Source organism: Chenopodium quinoa, unplaced genomic scaffold, assembly GCF_001683475.1.
Source record: "Chenopodium quinoa cultivar QQ74 unplaced genomic scaffold, ASM168347v1, whole genome shotgun sequence".
In the NCBI taxonomy this organism is placed as follows: Eukaryota; Viridiplantae; Streptophyta; class Magnoliopsida; order Caryophyllales; family Amaranthaceae; genus Chenopodium; species Chenopodium quinoa.
In genome coordinates this window covers 2,397,363-2,418,723 of record NW_018743099.1, presented here as the reverse complement: position 1 = coordinate 2,418,723, position 21,361 = coordinate 2,397,363, and the positions used below count along the sequence as shown (strand labels likewise).

Genomic DNA, 21,361 nt, shown 5'->3' with positions numbered 1-21,361 from the left:
CCGCATAGGTTCGGCTATATCGCGGTGGTCGGCGGCATGGTGGTTTAGGTTGAATGATTGGTGTTCTTCCGAATGTATGATTGGAGAAGACAACAATTCGTTAATTGTTTTCGTCCCTGTTTAATCCGTAAAAATGTAAATAATTTATCACGAACTTGTTTGTGTCTTAAGTAATGACCTAAACTCTTTTAGGTCATTACCTTTGGAAAACAGTGTTTTATATGTTCTGGTAATAACCTTATTATATTATGGACATGACAAAATATTAGGAGAGTGTCCACTATCTTAGAAGAGTGTAAGTATATGGCAAATTTTATAAAATTAAACATTGCCAATTTTATGTTATAGAATTACAATATAAATAATCATGCGATATAATTAGTAAAATAAGTTAACTTCGTTTTATTTTTGTAACATATATTGCTATCAATATCAAAAGTATAATTAAACTACTTACACTATCCTAGATAGTGGACACTCTCCTAATATTTTGTCATGTCCATAATATAATAAGGTCATTACCACAACATATAAAACACTGTTTTCCAAAGGTAATGACCTAAAAGAGTTTAGGTCATTACCTAAGCCACAAACAAGTTCGCGACAAATTATTTACATTTTTACAGATCAAATAATAGGGACGAAACAAAAAAATGAATAGTTGTCTTCTCCAATCATACATTCGGAAGAACACCAATCATTCAACCTAAACCACCATGCCGCCGACCGCCGCGAAATAGCCAAACACATATGCGGGTAATTCATCCTTAACAGATACGTAATAATATGATTTTGGTTGAGATTTTTAAGAACAAAAACCTAAAAATCAAAAAGTGAAAAAATTCGAAATGCTACCAAACAAATTGATGAAGGAATTTAAAGATCAAACTTCAAAGTGAAACATTGAAAGAATTAGTGCATAATAGTGACAAATTTGCATGAAAGTTTTGATTTTGGATGAAGAACAATGAAGAACAGTCTTTGTTTTTTATTTTTTATTTTTGATTTTCTGAAATCAATTAAGAAATCAAAAAAAGAAATTTTGAATTATAAAAAAACAAATTTGAAAATTAAAAAAAGTATTTTAGAAGTAAAAACTACGTATTTTTAATAAAAAAAATAAAAAAAAAAAAAAAAAAAAAAAAAAAAAAAAGCTTTGAAACGTCAAAGATGACATAGCTTATCTCCAATCAAATTATGCGACATCATTAGGCTTGTGGTAGTCACTTTTCAAAAGGCTACCAAAATGGGATATGTTTATTTATTACTTAGTATTTTAACTTAGTATCTGAACTACATGTTTGAGATCATAGTAAGATGCGTATCATGTACTCGTATTTAAGATTTAATTTACACTTTAGCAAAAGGTCAAAAGAGATTAATTGGTTGAAAATTAAAATGAGGTTGTTTAATTATTATGTTGCATTGATTCAAATTAAGTTACTCATCACATTAGACTATATGAGTACAATTATGGGGATAGTATGTAGAATGTAAAGTATTCCCTCTACTTCTTTTTGTTCTTCAATTCCCATTTGCAATCTTGGCACTATTTAGAAGATCAAACAATCTTCTAAATTACTCTTGATACATAAAATATAGCATAGTCATGTTGGATTTTATTTGATTCCTCTCAATTTAATGAGCATTTTATTAATAATAAGTTGTTATATATATATATATATATATATATATATATATATATATATATATATATATATATATATATATATATATATATATATATTTTGCTAATATTATATCCAATTAAAGTTATTTATAGATAAAGTAATTATATATTTATATCGTATGTATTGAGGCTGAGCTTTTTTAGCCCTCTAATCAATTAATAATTTGTTTTTCTGATTAAAAAAAACACTGTAATATCGGCAATTCAATGTAAAAATTGCATTTAATTAATAAATCTCTCTAACCAAAAACCTAATCCATAGTGCTTTAATATTTTATTTTTCTTTAATTTTTAACGGCAAATTAAATATAACCTAATCTTTTATATAATAGTTAAAACAATCACAAATAATATGATGGTCCAATAATATCTGGTAGGTAGGAATATATGCATATTATGTGTATATATCCCTTTCTAACACGTCTCTTTCGTCCTTCCTTCTTCACTTCATTCCTCACTTAACATTACCTTATAAATATGGAAAACCCTTGTATGGCGGCTGAGCATATCAACCAAAGGAAACATCATCTTCGCCGTCGCCATCGAACCCCGACAACTCACATCATGTCACATATCACAGTTGAAAGGAACAGGAGAAGGCAGATGAATGACCATCTCAAGGTTTTACGTTCCTTGACACCTTGCTTCTATATCAAGAAGGTATGTAAATATACTTCCTCTACATGTTTCACTTTCATCGATCAATCGAGAAATCGAAATAGTTTATTTATTACCACTTTCATCTAGATTTAGTTGTCACGTTACTGATCTAAATTACGCCATCAACGTGACAACTAGCTTTGGATGAATTGTAGATGATATCATAGGTAAACCGATGCTAGGCTTTAACCATCAACTTTTGGTTGACTTGATCCCTTAATCATCATGCTTTCAATAGATTTATTTGATAATACAAATCGATTTCCTAGCTAGGGCACGACTGCATACTTTGAGGTTTTAACCATGATTTAGAGTTTCGATGTCGATCCCTTAGATCGCCCATAGCTTCCATCCAATAGAACCAAGGTGACCTTCTAATCTTAATTAGTTTGTAGGGTTTTTATGACAAGCATATTACAAGTTCTAGCTACTTTATTACTTGACCATAGTTAAATAGTCTAAAGTGTCTAGGAACTATGTTATTACAATATTACCTCAGCTCTTTTGGAAATTTGTTTTTATTCATTTCACCGTATAGTTACCGTGAAACATAGGCTGTTGACAAAATCACGTTCGACAAATGATGAGATATGCATCACAAATTTTGAGCAAGAGGGTGTGTTGAAAAATACTCAAAATTAGTGAATAAGAGATGTTATGTTATTAAAGGAACATGATAAATTATTCATCTTATAGATAGGTTAGTGACTTAGTGGATCTTAAGATTCCCTTCTTAACTATGATCTTACATATTAGCAGTGGACTATCCATTATCTATATATGATGTTAATTGATGTGCGTTTATGTTCTGATCTTACAAAGACGACTTTCGTATAGTATGTGATTATTTGAGAATAATTTGTTGCTAATATCATTCTCTAACAACAACAAAATATTCCGTTCAAAAAATAAAAAATAAAAAATAACAACAAAATATATTGAAAAAATGCAAATTAGTGTTGAGGAAATGAAAAGGTTAATTAGGCCATAGTTAGAGCTGCATGGGATGTGTAAAAAACCCTAGCTTCTTGATCCAAGATTATAGTAATCATTCACCTAATATAAGATATCAATTAGCTTATCTAGAAGATCCAATTATAATCTCATATTAGTGTTATGTTTGCATTAATGTATTTGGTTATTATGCTTTGAATAATGTACATATAAATCTCATAATATATGCTTTGAAATATCAAGGGTGATCAAGCATCAATCATCGGTGGAGTAGTCGAATTCATAAAGGAGTTGCACCAAGTTCTTCAATCCTTGGAGTCACAAAAGAGGAGGAAAAGCCTAAGCCCTAGCCCCGGCCCAAGTCCGAAGCAACTACAGCCTAGTCCGCGACAACTAGCAAACGCCAACAGCATCACGAACCACTCCTTTCAATTTGATTGTGGCAAGGAGCTAGTAGCATCATGCAATTCACCGGTTGCTGATGTTGAAGCCAAGATTTCGGGTTCTAACGTTGTGTTGAGGGTCATATCAAAGAGAACTCATGGACAATTACTTAAGATAATAAGTACACTAGAGAAGCTTTCGTTTGAGATCCTTCACTTGAATATTAGTAGCATGGATGACACTGTTCTCTACTATTTCGTCGTCAAGGTATATATACAAAGCCCTTTTATCATAATTATACCTTATACCTAAATTTTGCGAACCAAACTCCATTAGCATGTTCATTAAAAAAAAAACAGCTAACTAAACATATACTTATAAGAATGTGAGTTTTTGTCTAATAGCTAGCTAGGTTGACCTTGAGTGGTGGCATATAATATATAACACGTAAAAAGGGTGATGACCTAATCTACGTATTACACATTTTTAGTAAATAATATTCTCAATAAATGTAAGATAATATGTTGTATGTAATTTTTAATACTCCCGTCAGTTTTTAATTATTTTAACGTTTGGATTTCTGATTTTTTTATGAGAAAATATAGCCAAAGCGTAAAGATTAAAAAGTGACAGAAGGAGTAAATTTTGTGTTTAGTATCAAATTATGCTATAATTTGATTCTCGGATTCTCCTATGACTAATTTGTGTTAATTTGGATTTTATGTGATACAGATAGGGCTAGAATGTCAACTAAGCATGGAGGAACTAGCAGCTGAAGTTCAGCGATGCTTTTGCACCAATGACACCATCAATAATATTACTGAGATTTAGGGCATAATTAAGAAAAATAGAGGATATTGTGGGTAGTGGCTTGGTTTTCAATGCCATTTCTTCACATATAGAACTATGATACAAAGTATAATTTTTATTTATTTATTTTGGTGGATGTGTGAGGGAGCTTCCGTTACAGGCCGTACTCGATCAACCTTCAAAAATAACAATCCTTTCTTTCTAACTGAAAGGGCCACAAATAGTCAAATTTATTGCTTATGTAATACATGTATGAGATGTAACGAAGTTTTCAATCCAAAATCCTTGTTTAGACGTATATAACAAGATCCAACATTAAATGTCTTTGTTTATGTAAATGTGTACATAGCAAAGATCAAGTTGATCTGGTGAAGTATCAAATGTGAATATGGAACGGAGTACAAAGTGGTTTTTGTACTCCCTCTAATCCTCTAATCTAGAATAATTTACACAATTTGACTTTTTACACTATTCATATACAAACTTTAAATAAAGTGTTTTTTTTTTTTTTTTCTAATTTACTATAAACAAATGTTTTCCATATAAAAGATTGTTAAATTGGTATAACGTGTTACAAACTTATAATGTAAACTTTATCATATTTTTTACTTCTGTTTGATTATATTATCCATATACTTGTATCAATGGCCAAACTAATACATCAACATTGACGACTATGACGAGTGTGTCAAGTTTGAAAAAACATGTCAGTTATTATGGAACGGGGATTATGAACTGCTGTTTGAGAAATTAAAAGAAAAAAATGGAGAGCACTTGACTATTTGAGACAAGAATGGAACAAGGATGAGGGTGACCAACTGCCCATAGGAAATATTACTTGGTAGGCAACTAGGCACTTGTGAAGAACTTGAAGAACTTTCAACCCTCCGCAACTTTGATGACCCTATTACCTGAGAAAAGGTATAATCCAAATTACTACGGAGTAAATTTCAATTTTCTTTTATCCTATTCACTTAATAACTATCGATTTATCACAAACCAAGGAAATTGTTTTGATGTAAAAATGAAAAGAAAAAAGTCACAATATTTGAAATATTATTTCCATATATTTCTCTGATGAGGAAATTACAGTAACATGAAGTATTACAGTGTAATGTTTTTCAGCCCTTGTTTGAGAACTGACGACATCAAATGCTAGTGTAAGACTATAAGCCTCTTTCCCCAAGCTTCTCAATATGTTCTACATATAACACAAGATAAGATGCAAAATCATCACAAATTAATCTTGAATAACAAGATCACATTTATTGAAATTATCAAACTACGTTCTTCAAAAAAATAAAAATAAAAATTATCAAACTACCAACTCGACAGCCTATCTTAAAGCCTTCATCTAATTTCACAGAAAAATAAAAAAAGTGAAGTCCGGTTTCTCAAATACTTATGGTTTATCTACATCTAGAACATGGTAAGATTGGTAACCATTACAAGTTCACAACCCAAAAAAAAACTATCATGGAGCGTTTAAGACTATTCTACATGATACATTGATATCACTTGCTATTCTCCATATACTAGCTGAGAGATACATTAACATCAACTGCTGAATCAGTTAATATGACGTCCCTCGAATTCTCAGATTTTGGGGGTTGATAATCTCAAATCTCAACTTTATGCGCAATGGTTTCACAAACACAAGCTCCCCCAAATCCCTGTTTAAATTTAATAATGAATGAACAAATGCGTCTCTTGTAGTCTTTCCTGTTATATCAGGTTTCAAAATCTCTGCTATTGTTGCGGCCTTTTCTTGAGTGTCCTTGCAAGTCTTTAAAATACTATGCAGTTTCAGGTAGAGCGGAGCCAAAATGAAAACCTGTAAAATATTGCATACAAGATATCAATTTCTAGGCCTAAACAATCATGTCATAAAATATCACAAATGATTTCTAGTCTCCACAATTCTGAAGTGAGACGAAGCGAAACAAAGTTCAGCATCCGTTACAACTGTATCTTGATTCTTGATGTATTAATGAAACATTGAAACAATTCTTGCCAAACTGGCTTAGCTTCTACACTCACCAGACATCAGTTGAACTAAGTGAAAAAGTATCATCCAACGTCTTCATTTTATACGCCTTAGTGAAAAACATTTCCTCCCTTTTCAGGAGAGTGAGTGGGAAGGTAGGGGAAAGCACACGTACCTCACTTGTTCCAGGACTTGTATTGACAGCACAGTTGATGTGAATTTTGCCATCTTCCAAGTCTATGCGTGGAGTTATTTTTTCTTCCAAAGAGACCTCTGTTTCTTCTTCGAAAGCAAGATTATCCAACTCATCATACCACTGCTGAGCAACACCAACCTAAAAGCAAATAAAGATACATCTGGTAAAACCTTTGCATACTGAATCCCTCTCATGAGAATCCAAGGGATATAAAATAGAGCAAAAGATTTTTACATAACAGAAGCAAGCTGCTAGTTTATTGGGAAAATAAAAGTGATTGTAAAACCTTCTCTGCAGTTGCAGCAGTGTTATTCATTCCCAATACTTCAATAGCAGCCCCTCTAACTTGACGCCATACACAAGATTCTTCCAGAGGTTCTACCAGTTCTGCAGTCCCAGGAATATCTACGGTACAATGCACGGCTATTTTTCCTGTATTTGACACAGGAAATCAATTCTCATGAAGTTACCATTGCCAAAGATAAACCAAAGTCATAATGGCCATACTCAGAAAGAAACTTTAGTGGACAAAAAATGAAGTACACTATTCACAATAGATTACCTGGTAGCAATGTGAAAGTCTGAAAATGATCAATATGAGCTTCCTCATAAACATCGCCCCTGTAATGTTTAAAGTATAAAAATATACATCTTCAAAATCTTAAATAAGGTGACAGATTTGCATGAACTTACGTGGTAAAAGCTCTCTCCAAAGGAAAAGATAACCAGTAAGGCTGGGCAAGAATTCCAAGATTTGAGAATTCAAAGCTTGAAGAAGAATCAGCTTGTTTATTCATCATTAAAATCCTCTGAGCAACTTCAGAAACCATTTCAAGCTTAAACATAAATATGAATTGAAGGTCATAACAATGAGAAAGTAATGTTGAAATAAAAATACTCTTACCTGTATCACAGATAAGCAAACGGTCTCCCAAAGCAACAAATGAGGAGACAAACCCAGAATATGGGATGCCACCTAATGAGTAACTAGAATAAACCAGCTGCTGAAGAAAATCAGGAGAAACATCTTCCAATTGTGAAACCTTTTCAATGATCTGCTGGCCACATAGCTCCATTATAGCTGCATGCCCTTTAGGAAGGTAAAATATAAACATGAGAATAGAAAGCCATATCAGATATCACAGTTCAACAGAAGATTTTTAATAAAACATAAGGAAATTTACAAAGCCATTTTATAATACCTTTGACTACATTGCAGATCATGCCAGAACTCGTATCCATGATCCACATACTGTTAAAACTGCACACAAACACATTTACATACAAATATGTCAAATTGATATCCACATGAAAAACAATCAATGAAAGCTAGTCTCTTTGGCCTCTTGGCTTGATTTTATAAACACTTGTAATCGAATTTGATGTTGAACATAAAGAAGATGGTATTGCACTATAAATGTAGTGTCACATAAAGATAAGAGTAAAGCCTTGAGACGTCAAAAGATAATAGCTTACGATTTGTTCATGATTAAAAGATCATCATCTGAGGACTTTAACAAATGCCAAGGAAATAACAGTGATTCTGAATCAAAATCTACAGACATCATGCCAGCATCTCTTCTGAGCCCCAGCTTATCCAAGATCCATGACCACAATCCACTTTTCGCTTTGTCATCGTTGCAGATTGGATACAGTGTTTCTAGCACTCTTCTGCCAATATCAGCTCTTCGGATAGCATGATTCTTCATAAATAAGAGAGAGAAAGTAATTTCATAGCTAGCCAAAGTGATCAGAATATAATGGGAGAAGATCATCAAATGCATCCCTACCAACAAAAAAAAATGTGGGGAAACATAATGTAAAAAGTTAAATAGAACCTCAAATTATGACAGTAACACTTGGAATTTGTACAGCCAGTTGACCAGAATTCAACTTTTTATTCGATAAATGTCTTTTAATGTGAACAATCCAATGCGAGTATACTATTTGAGGAAAATGACATCATGTGAATTTAGTAAGTTATTAAGAAATGTTTCATATTTATGGGACAGTGTGACTTTGGTCTTTTATGTTATGGAAGAAGTACCACATTAGAACAGGAAAGGATGAACAAGACTTACAAACTCCTATACAATGTACTAACACAGATAAAGAAGGCTCAATAACATATTAGTTCTGCTCATTACAAACCGCTTTTCCCCAACTTAAATTCTTCCATTAGACTTCAAATTTAATGGAAAAATAAACCTTAACATTTGTTGGATTTGAAGATATTACATCATAAGAAATACTCTAGCAGTCTAGCTCTGTCCCAATTAGTTTAAACACTAACTCATTTTATTTGTCCCACATATACAACAATTTGAAAACTTTGAACACTTCCTTTTTGGCAAGGTACCACCAATGATTAATCAATTCAAACCTTTTCCTTTAGTTAACTGTCTTCTTTCACACCTATACTTCCATTGAAATAATGTTATATATACCCCACTAACTCTCATCACATCTACTTTATCATTAATATAACGATAACTCATTTACAACTTATCTCCTAAAATTCTTTGCATTAATAAGGTTTCAAAGTGATGTAAGACACAGGAAATAATTGTTTCATACAGGCAAAACTTTACAATACATCATTAATTTTAGGGGGAAAAAACAGTATGTATAGTCACCCACCAAACAGAAAAATAACATTTAGTAAATGAGGAAAAAGAGCGTGAAGAATTAATAAATGCAACCTAAATGTAGGATCCAAATAAATTCTACCTCTGAGTCCACTATGTACAGACAATCCTCTGAAGCATGATAATAGGAAGCTGCAGGCCTCATTAGTTTGGCAGTTTCAAAGTCTCCATCCTCGAAACCTGGGGAAGAACCGATCTGACATATAAAAGCTGTAAGTTTGAACTTAGACTCTATATCAGCAATAGAATTTTGTATCATATCCAAAAAATAGTTTATTAATGGTCAAAGAGCAGAGCTTTCAGAAAACATAGAGCCTTAAAAATAACAAAACAAAACAAACCTCTTTCATCTCATACAGGAAGGAACTGAAAAGTGAAAATTAACTTTAGAGCTATGAAGCAGAACTCCAGTGATTCTAAAATCGAATACAATCATCCAACGCTAGCTATTGTGGGGTTGATGTATAGAAAGTGAAGTCCAGTCCAGTCCTAAAGCGTTTTCAGAAACATGCTCATATAGTAAACAATAAACAGTGACAATCTAGATAAGAAATCTGGTCAAATAAGTAATAACCCAAATTGAATTATGTGATCAAACATTCCCTATTTATATCACCAGCTCTCAATCAAATATGAAAAATGGCAGTTAAGTAATTTAAAAAATGTAAAATTTAGTAACAAATAATTCAATTCATACATACCACGTCCAAAATCATCCCGTTGCAGTCAGATACAATTACTCGATGATGATTGCTGTCAGAAAGGAATAATCTACTGCGAGAACCATCAGCTGAAATGCAAGCTGCAATTGAGAGATTATTTTAGAATAACAATTCTGCAAAATACCAAAAAGGGTTTAAAAGCAACTAGATACTCAGATTTGGCTTTAGAAATTTGCATTAGTAAATAGTTACAAGCCTGATTCAAGCCATATAATAAAAGTGTTGGTTTCTGTTTTCCAGAAAATAAGAATAGAAAGGGTAAAACTTAGCATCCTGAGAAAACTTCCTCAACTTCAGGTAATACACTAATACATATTTAGTGAGAACAGTCATTACAATATGAAATGAAAAGGCAGAGTGTCAATATGTTTCACCCTAGAAACTTTTGGCTAAGGGGGCATGCATGTTTTAAATTAGGCAGGGAACAGGAAAAGTACGCAAAGGAAGCTATTCCATAGTCAATTTCCAGAGTGATCTAGAGATACAATTTGGAATAAAAATCAATTTAATTTCTTATGTACAAAAAAGAGAGGAATCCATTAGAATCAATTCCCAAAAGCTTACCTGGAAAATAAAGAAACAAATTCTTCAGTGAAGAACAAGCACGAGGTTCCTTGAAGCCCTCACGAAGTTTAGACCAAGTACTGTTCAACTTACTGGCATTATTAGTGTTCTTGGCATGCAGCTCACTCAAGTCTTTGATAACTGCATATAAGGTACAAAAGGCTGCAAACTTTAGACCACCAAGTTGACAAGGGAAAACTAAATGCTGGATTAAATAGACCAAAAACACTACTTCTAGAAGGAGCACTGATAGTAGTTACAATACTTCTGGTGGTACCATGATCAACGGATCTAATTAGTACTTCTCAAACATGTTTGCAATTGTGCACAGATATCAACCTAGTGTCAAGGGATGTCCAAGTCATATACTTGTAAAACCAGAAGTATTATGAAGGGTTGTTATAGTTCAATGATCTATCAACTTATCAAGGTAGTACTTGATAACTGTTTTAGACAGATAGTGTGGTGATATTTTAGGCACCATGCATTATGCTCATGTGGGAAAAATTGGAAAAAAGGTATTCTTCCGATTCCTTTTGCTATAGCTTGGGCGATTTCATTATTGGGTTCTCCTATCCATGCCAATTTCCAGGAACCATATACTGCATTCCAGAATAGTCAACAGAGAGAAAAAGGCAATGAAGAAAAGGGCATGCATGCAAATATGCCAAGCCCCAACCAACAAGGATTGCAAGGAAGTTCAAGCACACTGTGTCCAGGGAAACCCAAAGCAAAACACTACCAACTTTAAAGAAATTCAAAACAGATGTTTATTGTCCTCATAGAAATCTAAATTTTTATCCAACTTTAGGAATTTCTCATCAATCAGATAACAAGATTAACAGAAAGCCATAATTCCATTTTACATGGATCAATCAAACTAAAAGATAACATAATACTGCAATGAAATGAAACACATACCTCCATTTAGTATAGTCAAATCAATGTCCCTTTCATGATATAATGGGAGCTCTTTGAGATTTTTCAATAGCATACAGCAAGGCCCAGCAGCCACCTAGGAAAAAAAAAGTAGTAAGGATAAATAAAATCCAGAATGAACAAGGTAGAAAGAACCAACATCTTGGTTGCTTAAAGAAGAAAATTCTACACTATAACAAATTAACAATCATGAAAGTTAGACCTAGCACGCACGTCAATCAATTTCAACACTCCAATACATGTCTACAAGTTTGCAGTATATGGTTCCGGGAACAAACATTTGGATGACTACAAGTTTGTGAAGACTTAGAATCTTGTAATAAAGAAGATGCTCTTCAGAATAAAGTCATCCATGCCACAATTTGGAGTAGAGGAATTGAGATGGTGCAGCAAAAAACAACTCTTATACAGATGGTGTTGGTGTCTGGAATGCAAATATTATGACTTTAAATTATTTCTCACAATAGAGAGCATTAAGGTAAGGAATGGATCAAGATGATTCTTCAGGCTAATTGGAGTGGTCAGCAACCCTTCAATATTACCAATTAATCAATTCTCAGTTTTCAGCTCTTTCAAAGGTGACATCCCTTGAAGATACTACAGTACAGAGGACAAGGTGATGTCATGAAATGATTCTCAAATGTATTGGAACCATTTCTTTTCTAGACCATCCAGTAACTGGAAAGCAGAAGCAATTTGCTATTTAATACTTGTGTTACCATAAAGCCCCATGAGGAAAAAATTATAGGATGGCTGCATGGTGCAAGAAATTAGTTATCAGCTCCTTCTGTACTAACTAATGCAGACTGCTAGAACCTGAAAGGAAGTCTGCATGTAGAACTTAAAAGCTGACATAGCACAGAACCAACTAAAAGGTGCCATGTCATCTGTTCGAAAGAGAGCATATAAGGTACTCGGAGAAGACTTTATTCACCCTCAAAATAATAAAAAGTTGAAGCTCAAATTGGGCTGTATCCAAACCTTCTACAGAATTCTTTCATCAGGATAGAGGACAATTTTAAAGCAGATACCGATACCCTGTAGAATTTTAAACTAGGGAGTTAAACAAATGTACGAGAAGAACAAACAGGGAGAGGTAGATTGTCTCTCGGTCGGGAATCCTGTATGACACAGAGACATTAAGTTCATGATAGGGTGAATGATTGGTTCAGCTATTCAGGGAGCCAAAAATAGATTTCAATTTAAATAACAGCTGTTCAGATTCCTATGAGGACCTCCACCTACACTAAAACTAGCCACGCTAAGCTTATGGTTACAGCTTTATAAGGCCCGGACACCATATTATCAGTATTTTAGCACTAATGTGGAATTTTGTGTACTCACAAGTCATGAGCTTCATATGAAAACCTCAATATAGCAGCAAAGATTTGAACCAAACCTCGGGGAATATCTTATTGCACAATAAAATTGGGAAAGTAATGTATTCTTCCATGATAACATTGATAAGGTGATCATAATCAGCAGTGGAACATATTGAGGAGCAAGACTGGAAACCGAAAACATGGAGCCATGGGTACCTGACATGATGAGGGGAAAATATAGAACAGATAAGATGATAAACTTTCAATATTTAACTCGAGGGGATAAAAATTAAAATAAAGTAAAATAAAAGAGAGGGAATTTCGCCCAATAACTTCTCATTTTCACATTAATACAGAATTACACTGCCCAGTACCAAAATAGGAGTAAATTAAGGATAACAAAACAAATCAACAATACTATGACTAAGTGAGCTTTAATCGCTTGGATTACCCTTTAACATAACAATTTAATGAGGAATCAAAAAGAAGAGCATTGTAGGAATAAGATATAAGCAATCGTTTCCTGGTAAATCAAGGAAGATACAGCTTAATACTATGCAATCAATGGGAGTGTACACGGTACATCATCATCATAAATTTTACCAGAAGAGTCCTTTTAAAAAAAAAAAAAAAATTAATTCATACCCCATGACTATTCAATCAAGCTATGTTCTCTTCACCTAATTCTAGTATGGTCTGATTTGATCTCATGGTTTGACTAAGCTTTGACCATATTTAGTATTTACACACACCAACATATTAAAAAAATATATAAAAAACAAATAAGTGGGATATTATCAGATTCTTATTGATATTTATTTTAAATATCTAATTTTTAGGTACTACCTCTGTTTCACATTTTTTGCAACTTTTGACAAAAACGCCCATTACACATTTTTTGCAACTTTCCAAAATTTTCCATTTTTAGTAAAGTTTTTTAAATGAAACTACTAAAACAACCTTACTAAAATTTTCATAAACTCAATTAATTACTTAAAACAAAACTTAATAAAATACTAATCTAACTTAATTAATTTAATTATTTCCATCAAAACTAATTCAATCCCCCCCAGCCAACACCAATTCAATTCACCGAACATCATTCTACCCTCATTAATTTTTTCCAGAATTCAAACCAAATTCTTGAAGTTCTTCTTCAATTCCATATTTTCTTACTCTATCCTTCAATCTGACTCTCTCTCTCTCTCTTCCCACAAAGCCAAAATACCGGGATGGCGGAGATCTTTGCGTGGAGTACAATATCGGAAAGTTCGCTATGTATGGTGGTGGTTTAAACGGCCATTTACGAACGAATTTAGTGCGAGGTGGGTTTTTCAATGAGGGTGTGATATGATTTTTTGGTTGGCTAGGGTAAGTGGTTTGGGTTTAATTTGTGTGGGTGTTTTACGGGGTGGCTGTGTGGTGATTGTTGGGTAGGTTTTAGGTTTTGGGTGGTGTGGTTGCGGCGCGGCGTGGTGTGTAGATGGTTTCGGGTTTGTGCAAGTGGTGGTGGCTACAAGATGGGTTTTAGGTTTTGGGTGTGTGGTGGCTACAGGGTGAGTGTGTGGTGGTTGGGCGGTGCCTGTGAGGCTGGTGTTTGGTGTTGCTGGGTGGTTACTTATTAATTTATCCCCATTTTCCCTCTCCTTCCTTAATCAAATGCCCCTCTCTTTTCTTAATCTCCATTTCTCATTTTTTGCCTAGGAGTCCGTGTCGACTCCAAAGTTGCAAAAAATGTGAAACGGAGGTAGTTTACAAAATTAAAGATATTTGACAAAAAGAAACAGAAAATATGGTCTAGTCTGAAATAAAATATTCTAGTCTGATATGATGTTGTCTAAATAAGAATATAAGCTTTTAGAATAAGGTGAAGAGAACATAGCCTAAGCTCTAACTTTACACTCCATCCCATTCTCGTGAATCGTAATTTTGCTTCAACTAACATGCGCAAACTTTCTTTTTTTTGACATTCCTAGTTCCTCTACAAACTACAATCCTTCCCCCATATCACCAAGGGTGAAATACCCAAGATGCCAAGAATAACTCATAGTCTAACATCCCCGGTCCATGTATCATAGCATCTATGCAATAAATAGCGAAAGGCCAACATCTCTTCGTGTTTCTTTTCCCACAGTGGATCAAAAATTTAGACTTTAATTTAGTAGATAGTCCCTTGACATGCTCAAAATAGAGACACTGAAATCCATATGCATAATAATGTTTTACATAGAAATTGGCATATAATGAATGTCATGATTTTAGGTTGTGGTGTTAAAGAAAAATTAACAAACACCAGCAATTAATTGCAGAAATCCAGCAAACTACATAGCATAAGGTGGCTGCAAGTTGCAAAAAAAGTCACCCACCCCTCATCCCACCTTTTGATATTGATATGGAAATTTACAATAAAATGATCAATTACAAGCTCACAGAACTATTATATGCTCCTACCTCTGCTGAAGTAACTTCACTTTTTGAAGCATATGAATTCGATCACCTTGAGATCCCGGAGGATAATCCAAAAATCCTCCAGCAACAAGCAGAAAGGCGCCATCTTTGTTAAAGAACTCCGTGCTTTTAGCAGATATATTTAACCAACGATGAGAAGGGCCTGATTGACAATAAGGTAAAATAGTAAGCAAGAGTAACAAGCACTAATCTCACACAGAAAATAAAAATCAAAACTCCAAATTATAAGTAAAAAGGTTGTAAGAATATCTTGGCCAACAGGAGATTACTTGACAGAATACCATACAGAGACTTTGTATAAAGGACTGTAAAGATTCGCAACCACTTTAAAATGTAAGGTAAACACGAAATAGAAAATACACTGAGCGTGCATTATAAGCAAATGCATGGAAAGAATTCTCAAGCATGCATATAACACTGATTTTGCCAACCAAAGCAACCGTAGCTCTTAGGGCCATGGTTAAGCAACAAATATATTTCCCATTATGCTAATATGTTCGAAAAATATAAGCTAATTATCATTAAGTTGTATTATTATATGTTTCAACTATTTTAAGTACCTCATGGCTACAGTTAGCAAAAACCTTCAAGAAAAATGCTCACCTTCAATAAAATATAGCAATGCCAATGTACAATTTATTTGAATTGTCTAAGCAAAGTTGAAAGGAAAAGCTATGATGAAAAAAGACTTCAGTCAAAGTACAGGTTACAATGGATGGCCTGAAGCTGTTGATAGCTAATTAATGTGACTTGGTTGGAAGGAGTTAGGAAGGATATGAAGTATATGGATTTACATGAGGATGAGGCATTAGATTGTAAGGAATGGAGGAAGATTTTTGTCGATGACTACACGGAATAATCACTTTTGGTTCATATAGCCTACCCCACTTATGGGATTAAGGCTTTGATTGATTGATTGATTGATTGATGAAGGATTTACAAGCCACATGAACCTCCCATGTTAAAGCATCAATCAAAATCAGAATCCAAGTGTTGAAGAATAATATGTAAGTGCTCTAATCCCAGCAATGGAAAATACCAAGTAGATGAGACATTTCATTGTCATCTATCAACAAACTTAATAAGTCAAGAAAGAAAAAGTGCAGCAACAAGAGCTTAAATCAATGAAGATATCAAATACAAACCTTCCACATGATCAAAGGTCGACCTAATATATGCAGTTAGATCCACTTCATGAGGAACCTCCTTTGATATCTCCGCTACAGTTGATAACCTGAAAATAACTGCCACTGGTCATTTAGGACGGTTAGCAAATTAACACATTGTACTTGATAAAGTTAGTCACGATGAAATAAACCTTCTTTGACTTGTTTAATACAACCATTTAACAACAAACACTACCTCAAACACATACAGGTATCCTCCAAGCAGGCAAGCATTCGACCCAAAGCTCATCACTTTATAAGGAAAAGAAAAATTCCACATCACAACAATGCAATCACTTTACCAAAGAGTTGCACAAAGGAGGATAACAAAAAGAATTAAAAGTTTTTAAAAAAAAACACACACACACACACACACACACACACACACAAAATAGCAGAAACATGATTATTCAATCATCCACTTCGAACAAAAGCTAATACACCTCTCACATGCCCTAGCCCTTGGTATCAAGGAAATGAAATAAGAAGACAATAAATACACATATAGAGGAGAACAAAGGGAGCATGAGTATCCACCTTGAGACTTGCACACTTCTCCATTCACCAATCGTATCAAACTTTTCTAATGTATGTGCCAATGAAATTGAACCAGAAGCTATATTAGTTGCATCTCCACAATGTTGACATCGTTGGCCTGATGAGAAGAGAAAATGTCAATCACCAACTTTGTCCATACATAGCGTCAATAGCAAAGTAAAAACAATGCAGCAATGACACACAATTATGATCCCTGATAGGATATTCCAATTAAATCTTTTTCTAATCTGATACTCGCTCCGTATTTAATTACTTACTCCACTTTCCTTTTGCGGCCGTATTTTATTACTTGCTCCATTTCCTTTTTTGGAAAATTTAAACAATATTTTACGGTTTCCCTCCTACTAGTGGTCCCCTCATATCATATTTTAATATATATCATATTCTCTCTCCTTCCCACTTATACTCACTTTTTCTTTTTTTAAAATTCAACCAACCCCACTTCCATCATATTTTATTACTTTCCACTACTCCTCCTAAAACTCCACGCATGGAGAAATGGAGCAAGTAATAAAATACGGAGGGAGTAATTGAAAGCATTTTCAGCTTGAGGAAATAAAAACAAAACATAAAGAAAAAATTCACAAGATTCTTAAGCCCCAACTCTAAAATACGATGTTATAACGGATGCAAGAAAAAACAAATATTATATGTAAAATTAACAAGAAAAACACACATATTTACGTGGTTTACCAACAATGCATTGGCTACGTCCACGGGCAGGCGGGATTAATAGTTTATTGATCTTGAGGAATACAGATTATGAGACCAATCACAGAAAACAGATTGATTGTCTCTTAGAATTGCAATGTTATCTCTCTCACAACTCATTGATGAGAAATACACAAAAGACTCTCTTGAATAATCACTTAACTAATGATCATATGGCTATGAATAACCCTAAGGGGGTATATATAGTACTCCGGAATATGATAGATAAACGGGCGGAAAATCGCTGACCGCCTCATTAAAAGTTGCTCACAACTCTCATAGTTGCGCTGACCCTCCGAGCGCAACTTCCAAACTTGCGCGCGACTTTCTGAGTTGTACGCGACCGAGCGGCTCCACCGCACCTACATACCTCCGCGAGCTATCGCCTAGGAGCTATAGCTCCACTTTCGTCGCAACTCCACAATTGCCTACGAACTTCTGAATTACCTCGCGAGCTATCGTTCTCTACTCCAAGACCCGAAATCAGATTCAAGGCATATTTCTTACATACGGAATTCAACTTTATTCATCGTTACCTCCTCATAAATAGCCCAATCTTACTGAATTAATAAATATATCAAATTATCAATCCCCTACAAAGATTGAAAGTAGTTGAATGGATCCAATATTAATTTGTGTACCGAATGGTACTAAACGAAAAGGCCAATACTATAAGAGCATCATACAGAATTTACCTAAAACAATAAGCTTCAGTAAATTAAATACAGCTTCAAGCTAGCTAACCACATAATTACTCCTTTGCCTAGGCAAAAATATACATGATCAAAAAGGTCAAATAATCTCAACAAGTCCTTTGTTGCATAATTTAAATATCGACAAACATGATGCTTGAAGGTGAAACAAATTGCAAAAAAGTTGTTATACTTTTAAATGCTCCACTTGAACTTCAGCAGCGCATATAAAGGCGAAATTCGGTCCCAAATCAAATCACTAAGCAAAAAAAAATCAAATTACGCCGTAGCCCAAGCTCTATTGATACATTTGAGCAGGATAAATGGAAGTACATTAGCATTATAAGTTTACAAATTACAACTACATACTAAACAAATTTCCATTACTAGATCAACTTCTACCACTATGATAGAACATAAGTTGTTTAACTTGATAAATAATATAAAAATATGAGCAACAATTAAAAATGAAACATATCGTAACATTGTTAAAAAGAATTAGCAACCAAAAAATATGAGCAACAATTAAAAATGAAACATATTGTAATATTGTTAAAAAGAATTAGCAATCAAACTGAATAATATCTATAAGTTCTTCTTCAAATAATATCAACCAATCACTAATTTAGCTAAAATTCAGCTGCTAACTACTAAAAATGAAAACAAATTCTAAAAAACACTCAAAGTTCAATCAAACAAACACTACAAAAACATGAACAAATTACGGAAATTATTTCTGTGAATTTGAAGTAAGTAGTTTGAAATTGACCTGAGAAGAGTCGAGGCAAGATAGTCGAAACTCGTCGGAGGTTCCGATATCGAAACGCCATTGACGCACAGCAAGAGGCGGAGGAGAGAGAGAGCAGAGGGTGTGGAATGGCGTTGGGCTGGACAGTTGAATTGAAATGGGGGTTATGGTCCAAACCCTAAAAATAAGATCCAATAGTATTCAATTATTCATGTATGGTCAAGCCCATTTAGTATGACCCAAAATTAGAGGTGTCAATTCGGATGATCGGATCGAGTCTGATGATCTAATGAGGTTGGATTGGATCAGGTCAATTTTTAAAGTTGAGTCATGCTAAATTATTATATCCACGCGAGTTCAAATCTGAATCGGATATTTTTCGGGTCGGGTCAGATGTGGTTTTGACACCTCTACCCAAAATTACTTAGCTACTTCATTTTTTAAAGGTTAGGACTTTCTCTCTCTAGTTTTTGGTGCAAAGCATTAATCTCTCTTTGAATTTTTTTTTATTTTTTTTATTATTTTTTTTTGACAAAGAGTACATATAAAGAAATACATAAAACAAAGGCTTGCGGGCAAACATTATTCGAGCCAAATTGGAGTACTTGAAGTCCATACTAGGCCCGCGACCACGTTTTGCACATTAATCTTTCTTTGAATGTCTATTTTTTTATTTTTTTTCCTCTTTGAACGTGTAATTTTGCATTTTAGCTTGCACTCGTGCGAAAAAAACTAAGGTAATTTTTTTTTATCTTTTATTATAATCTTTTATGTTTCAAAATACTATAAATTCATATACTCAAATGAAGTAATAAAGTTAACAAAAAATGTTTACCACCCTTGATAACATTTCATTTGAATAAAATTGTAAAAATAATGGATTATTTTAAAACATATGAAGTTAAATAACATGTTTCATAGTGACGTCGACTAGTAGTTAATCAAAAATTTGCTCATTTTACCCGAAAATTTGTTGTCATAACTTATTATCTGAAAACTTATATTTAAGGTGCATCCTTTTTACCTAATTTCCCCTTATATGAACTTTTATTATTAATTAACTTATTGTAGAATTAAACTTGAATACCCCTTTATGTTCTTATTTGAATTTGGTACTGAACTTAGTTTATCAAAACTTTTTTCCATGAAATAAGTTTAAATATGGTGGGGATAGAGAACAAACTCTTAACCACGAGGGTGGCTAAGGCGAAATCTTTTGTGAACATTGGCTATTTGGCTTGGCTACTAATAAGTTTTACTTTCTTTTTTTTTTTTGATAAAGTTCAGCAATTTTATTTCACACCTGATGTTGCAGTATTGAGTTTTATTTTTTATTGTCGATTGTTACCTACTTATTGTTTTTTTAGGTTAAATAACTCTTGTTTCTTGGCCCCTCTCCTAGGTTTTGGTCGGCACTTGGTCATGGAAAATTGAATGGACAATAATAGAACATTCTGATTTAGTATTTAATGGTTGATAATTATATACTAGCTAAGTTAAATGGTTGATGATATGCTAGCTAATCAAATGATTGATGCATGATTATCAAAAATCATAGTTTAAATAAATTGAATTGTTTAACTTAATTCAAATTGTAGCTATATATTGAATTGTTTAATCTAATTCAAATTTTAGCTATATATTGGATTTGTTTAATCTGTTTGGTTTGTATATGAAAAAATTTACTATTCCTTATTTAATTTGTACTTTTTTAACATCGCATTGTTATTGATAGGTATGCGGTCAGTGGACAGTGGCGATCCACCATCCATAAAAACGTAACATAGATCCGCCATTGCTTGTAACTTCAAATTATTGAATATTAGTGTACCGTTAAACTTCATTCACCAGTACCACTATTAGTGTTGGAATTAGTGTTAATTGCAGTAGGTTAGAATTAGTTTTACTGAATTACTGTTAACTTTTTATATTTTAATCTAATTGATGCACCTACATATTAGTGTTCTTAGTCATAAAGGTGCTCCCAATATTCTCACCATTACAAAATTAACAAAACATGGTGTCGAGAAATAGGATAATTAATTAGCCTAATTACATCATAATATGCACAGTAATCAAGCTATTAATCATTGTGTGTTTGAAAGAAGATATATTTTAAATTATATTGGCCATGGCTCCAT

At 33.4% G+C, this 21,361-nt stretch overlaps 2 protein-coding genes across 2 annotated transcripts; one reads left to right on the top strand and one right to left on the bottom strand.

Moving 5' to 3' along the window:
* Nucleotides 1-2,141: 2,141 nt before the first annotated feature.
* LOC110731789 (transcription factor MUTE-like) lies at nucleotides 2,142-5,067 on the top strand. The gene is made up of 3 exons (XM_021911669.1): nucleotides 2,142-2,350; nucleotides 3,548-3,955; nucleotides 4,421-5,067. Exons 1-3 carry the CDS (start codon nucleotides 2,168-2,170, stop codon nucleotides 4,517-4,519), a joined length of 690 nt encoding a protein of 229 aa, XP_021767361.1. The 5' UTR covers nucleotides 2,142-2,167; the 3' UTR covers nucleotides 4,520-5,067.
* A 664-nt stretch (nucleotides 5,068-5,731) lies between these two features.
* On the bottom strand, nucleotides 5,732-19,421 carry LOC110731886. The gene is made up of 17 exons (XM_021911801.1): nucleotides 19,242-19,421; nucleotides 17,049-17,166; nucleotides 16,491-16,579; nucleotides 15,328-15,487; nucleotides 12,954-13,092; nucleotides 11,537-11,630; nucleotides 10,616-10,756; nucleotides 10,031-10,131; nucleotides 9,412-9,525; nucleotides 8,158-8,384; nucleotides 7,884-7,942; nucleotides 7,586-7,771; nucleotides 7,375-7,498; nucleotides 7,244-7,302; nucleotides 6,968-7,113; nucleotides 6,661-6,819; nucleotides 5,732-6,332 (listed from the first exon to the last, which is right to left on the bottom strand). Exons 1-17 carry the CDS (start codon nucleotides 19,300-19,302, stop codon nucleotides 6,072-6,074), a joined length of 2,238 nt encoding a protein of 745 aa, XP_021767493.1. The 5' UTR covers nucleotides 19,303-19,421; the 3' UTR covers nucleotides 5,732-6,071.
* Between the last annotated feature and the right edge of the window lie 1,940 nt (nucleotides 19,422-21,361).

What these genes read in the sequence shown, in the direction of transcription:
- LOC110731789 (XM_021911669.1), top strand. Translation starts at nt 2,168, where the DNA reads ATGGAAAACCCTTGTATGGCGGCTGAGCATATCAACCAAAGGAAACAT. An exon ending in CTTGCTTCTATATCAAGAAG is followed by an intron (nt 2,351 to 3,547) that starts GTATGTAAATAT and finishes TGAAATATCAAG; the next exon opens with GGTGATCAAGCATCAATCAT. An exon ending in TCTACTATTTCGTCGTCAAG is followed by an intron (nt 3,956 to 4,420) that starts GTATATATACAA and finishes TATGTGATACAG; the next exon opens with ATAGGGCTAGAATGTCAACT.
- LOC110731886 (XM_021911801.1), bottom strand. Translation starts at nt 19,302, where the DNA reads ATGGCGTTTCGATATCGGAACCTCCGACGAGTTTCGACTATCTTGCCT. An exon ending in GACCTTTGATCATGTGGAAG is followed by an intron (nt 15,488 to 16,490) that starts GTTTGTATTTGA and finishes ATTGTCAATCAG; the next exon opens with GCCCTTCTCATCGTTGGTTA. An exon ending in TTGGAGAGAGCTTTTACCAC is followed by an intron (nt 7,303 to 7,374) that starts GTAAGTTCATGC and finishes TAAACATTACAG; the next exon opens with GGGCGATGTTTATGAGGAAG.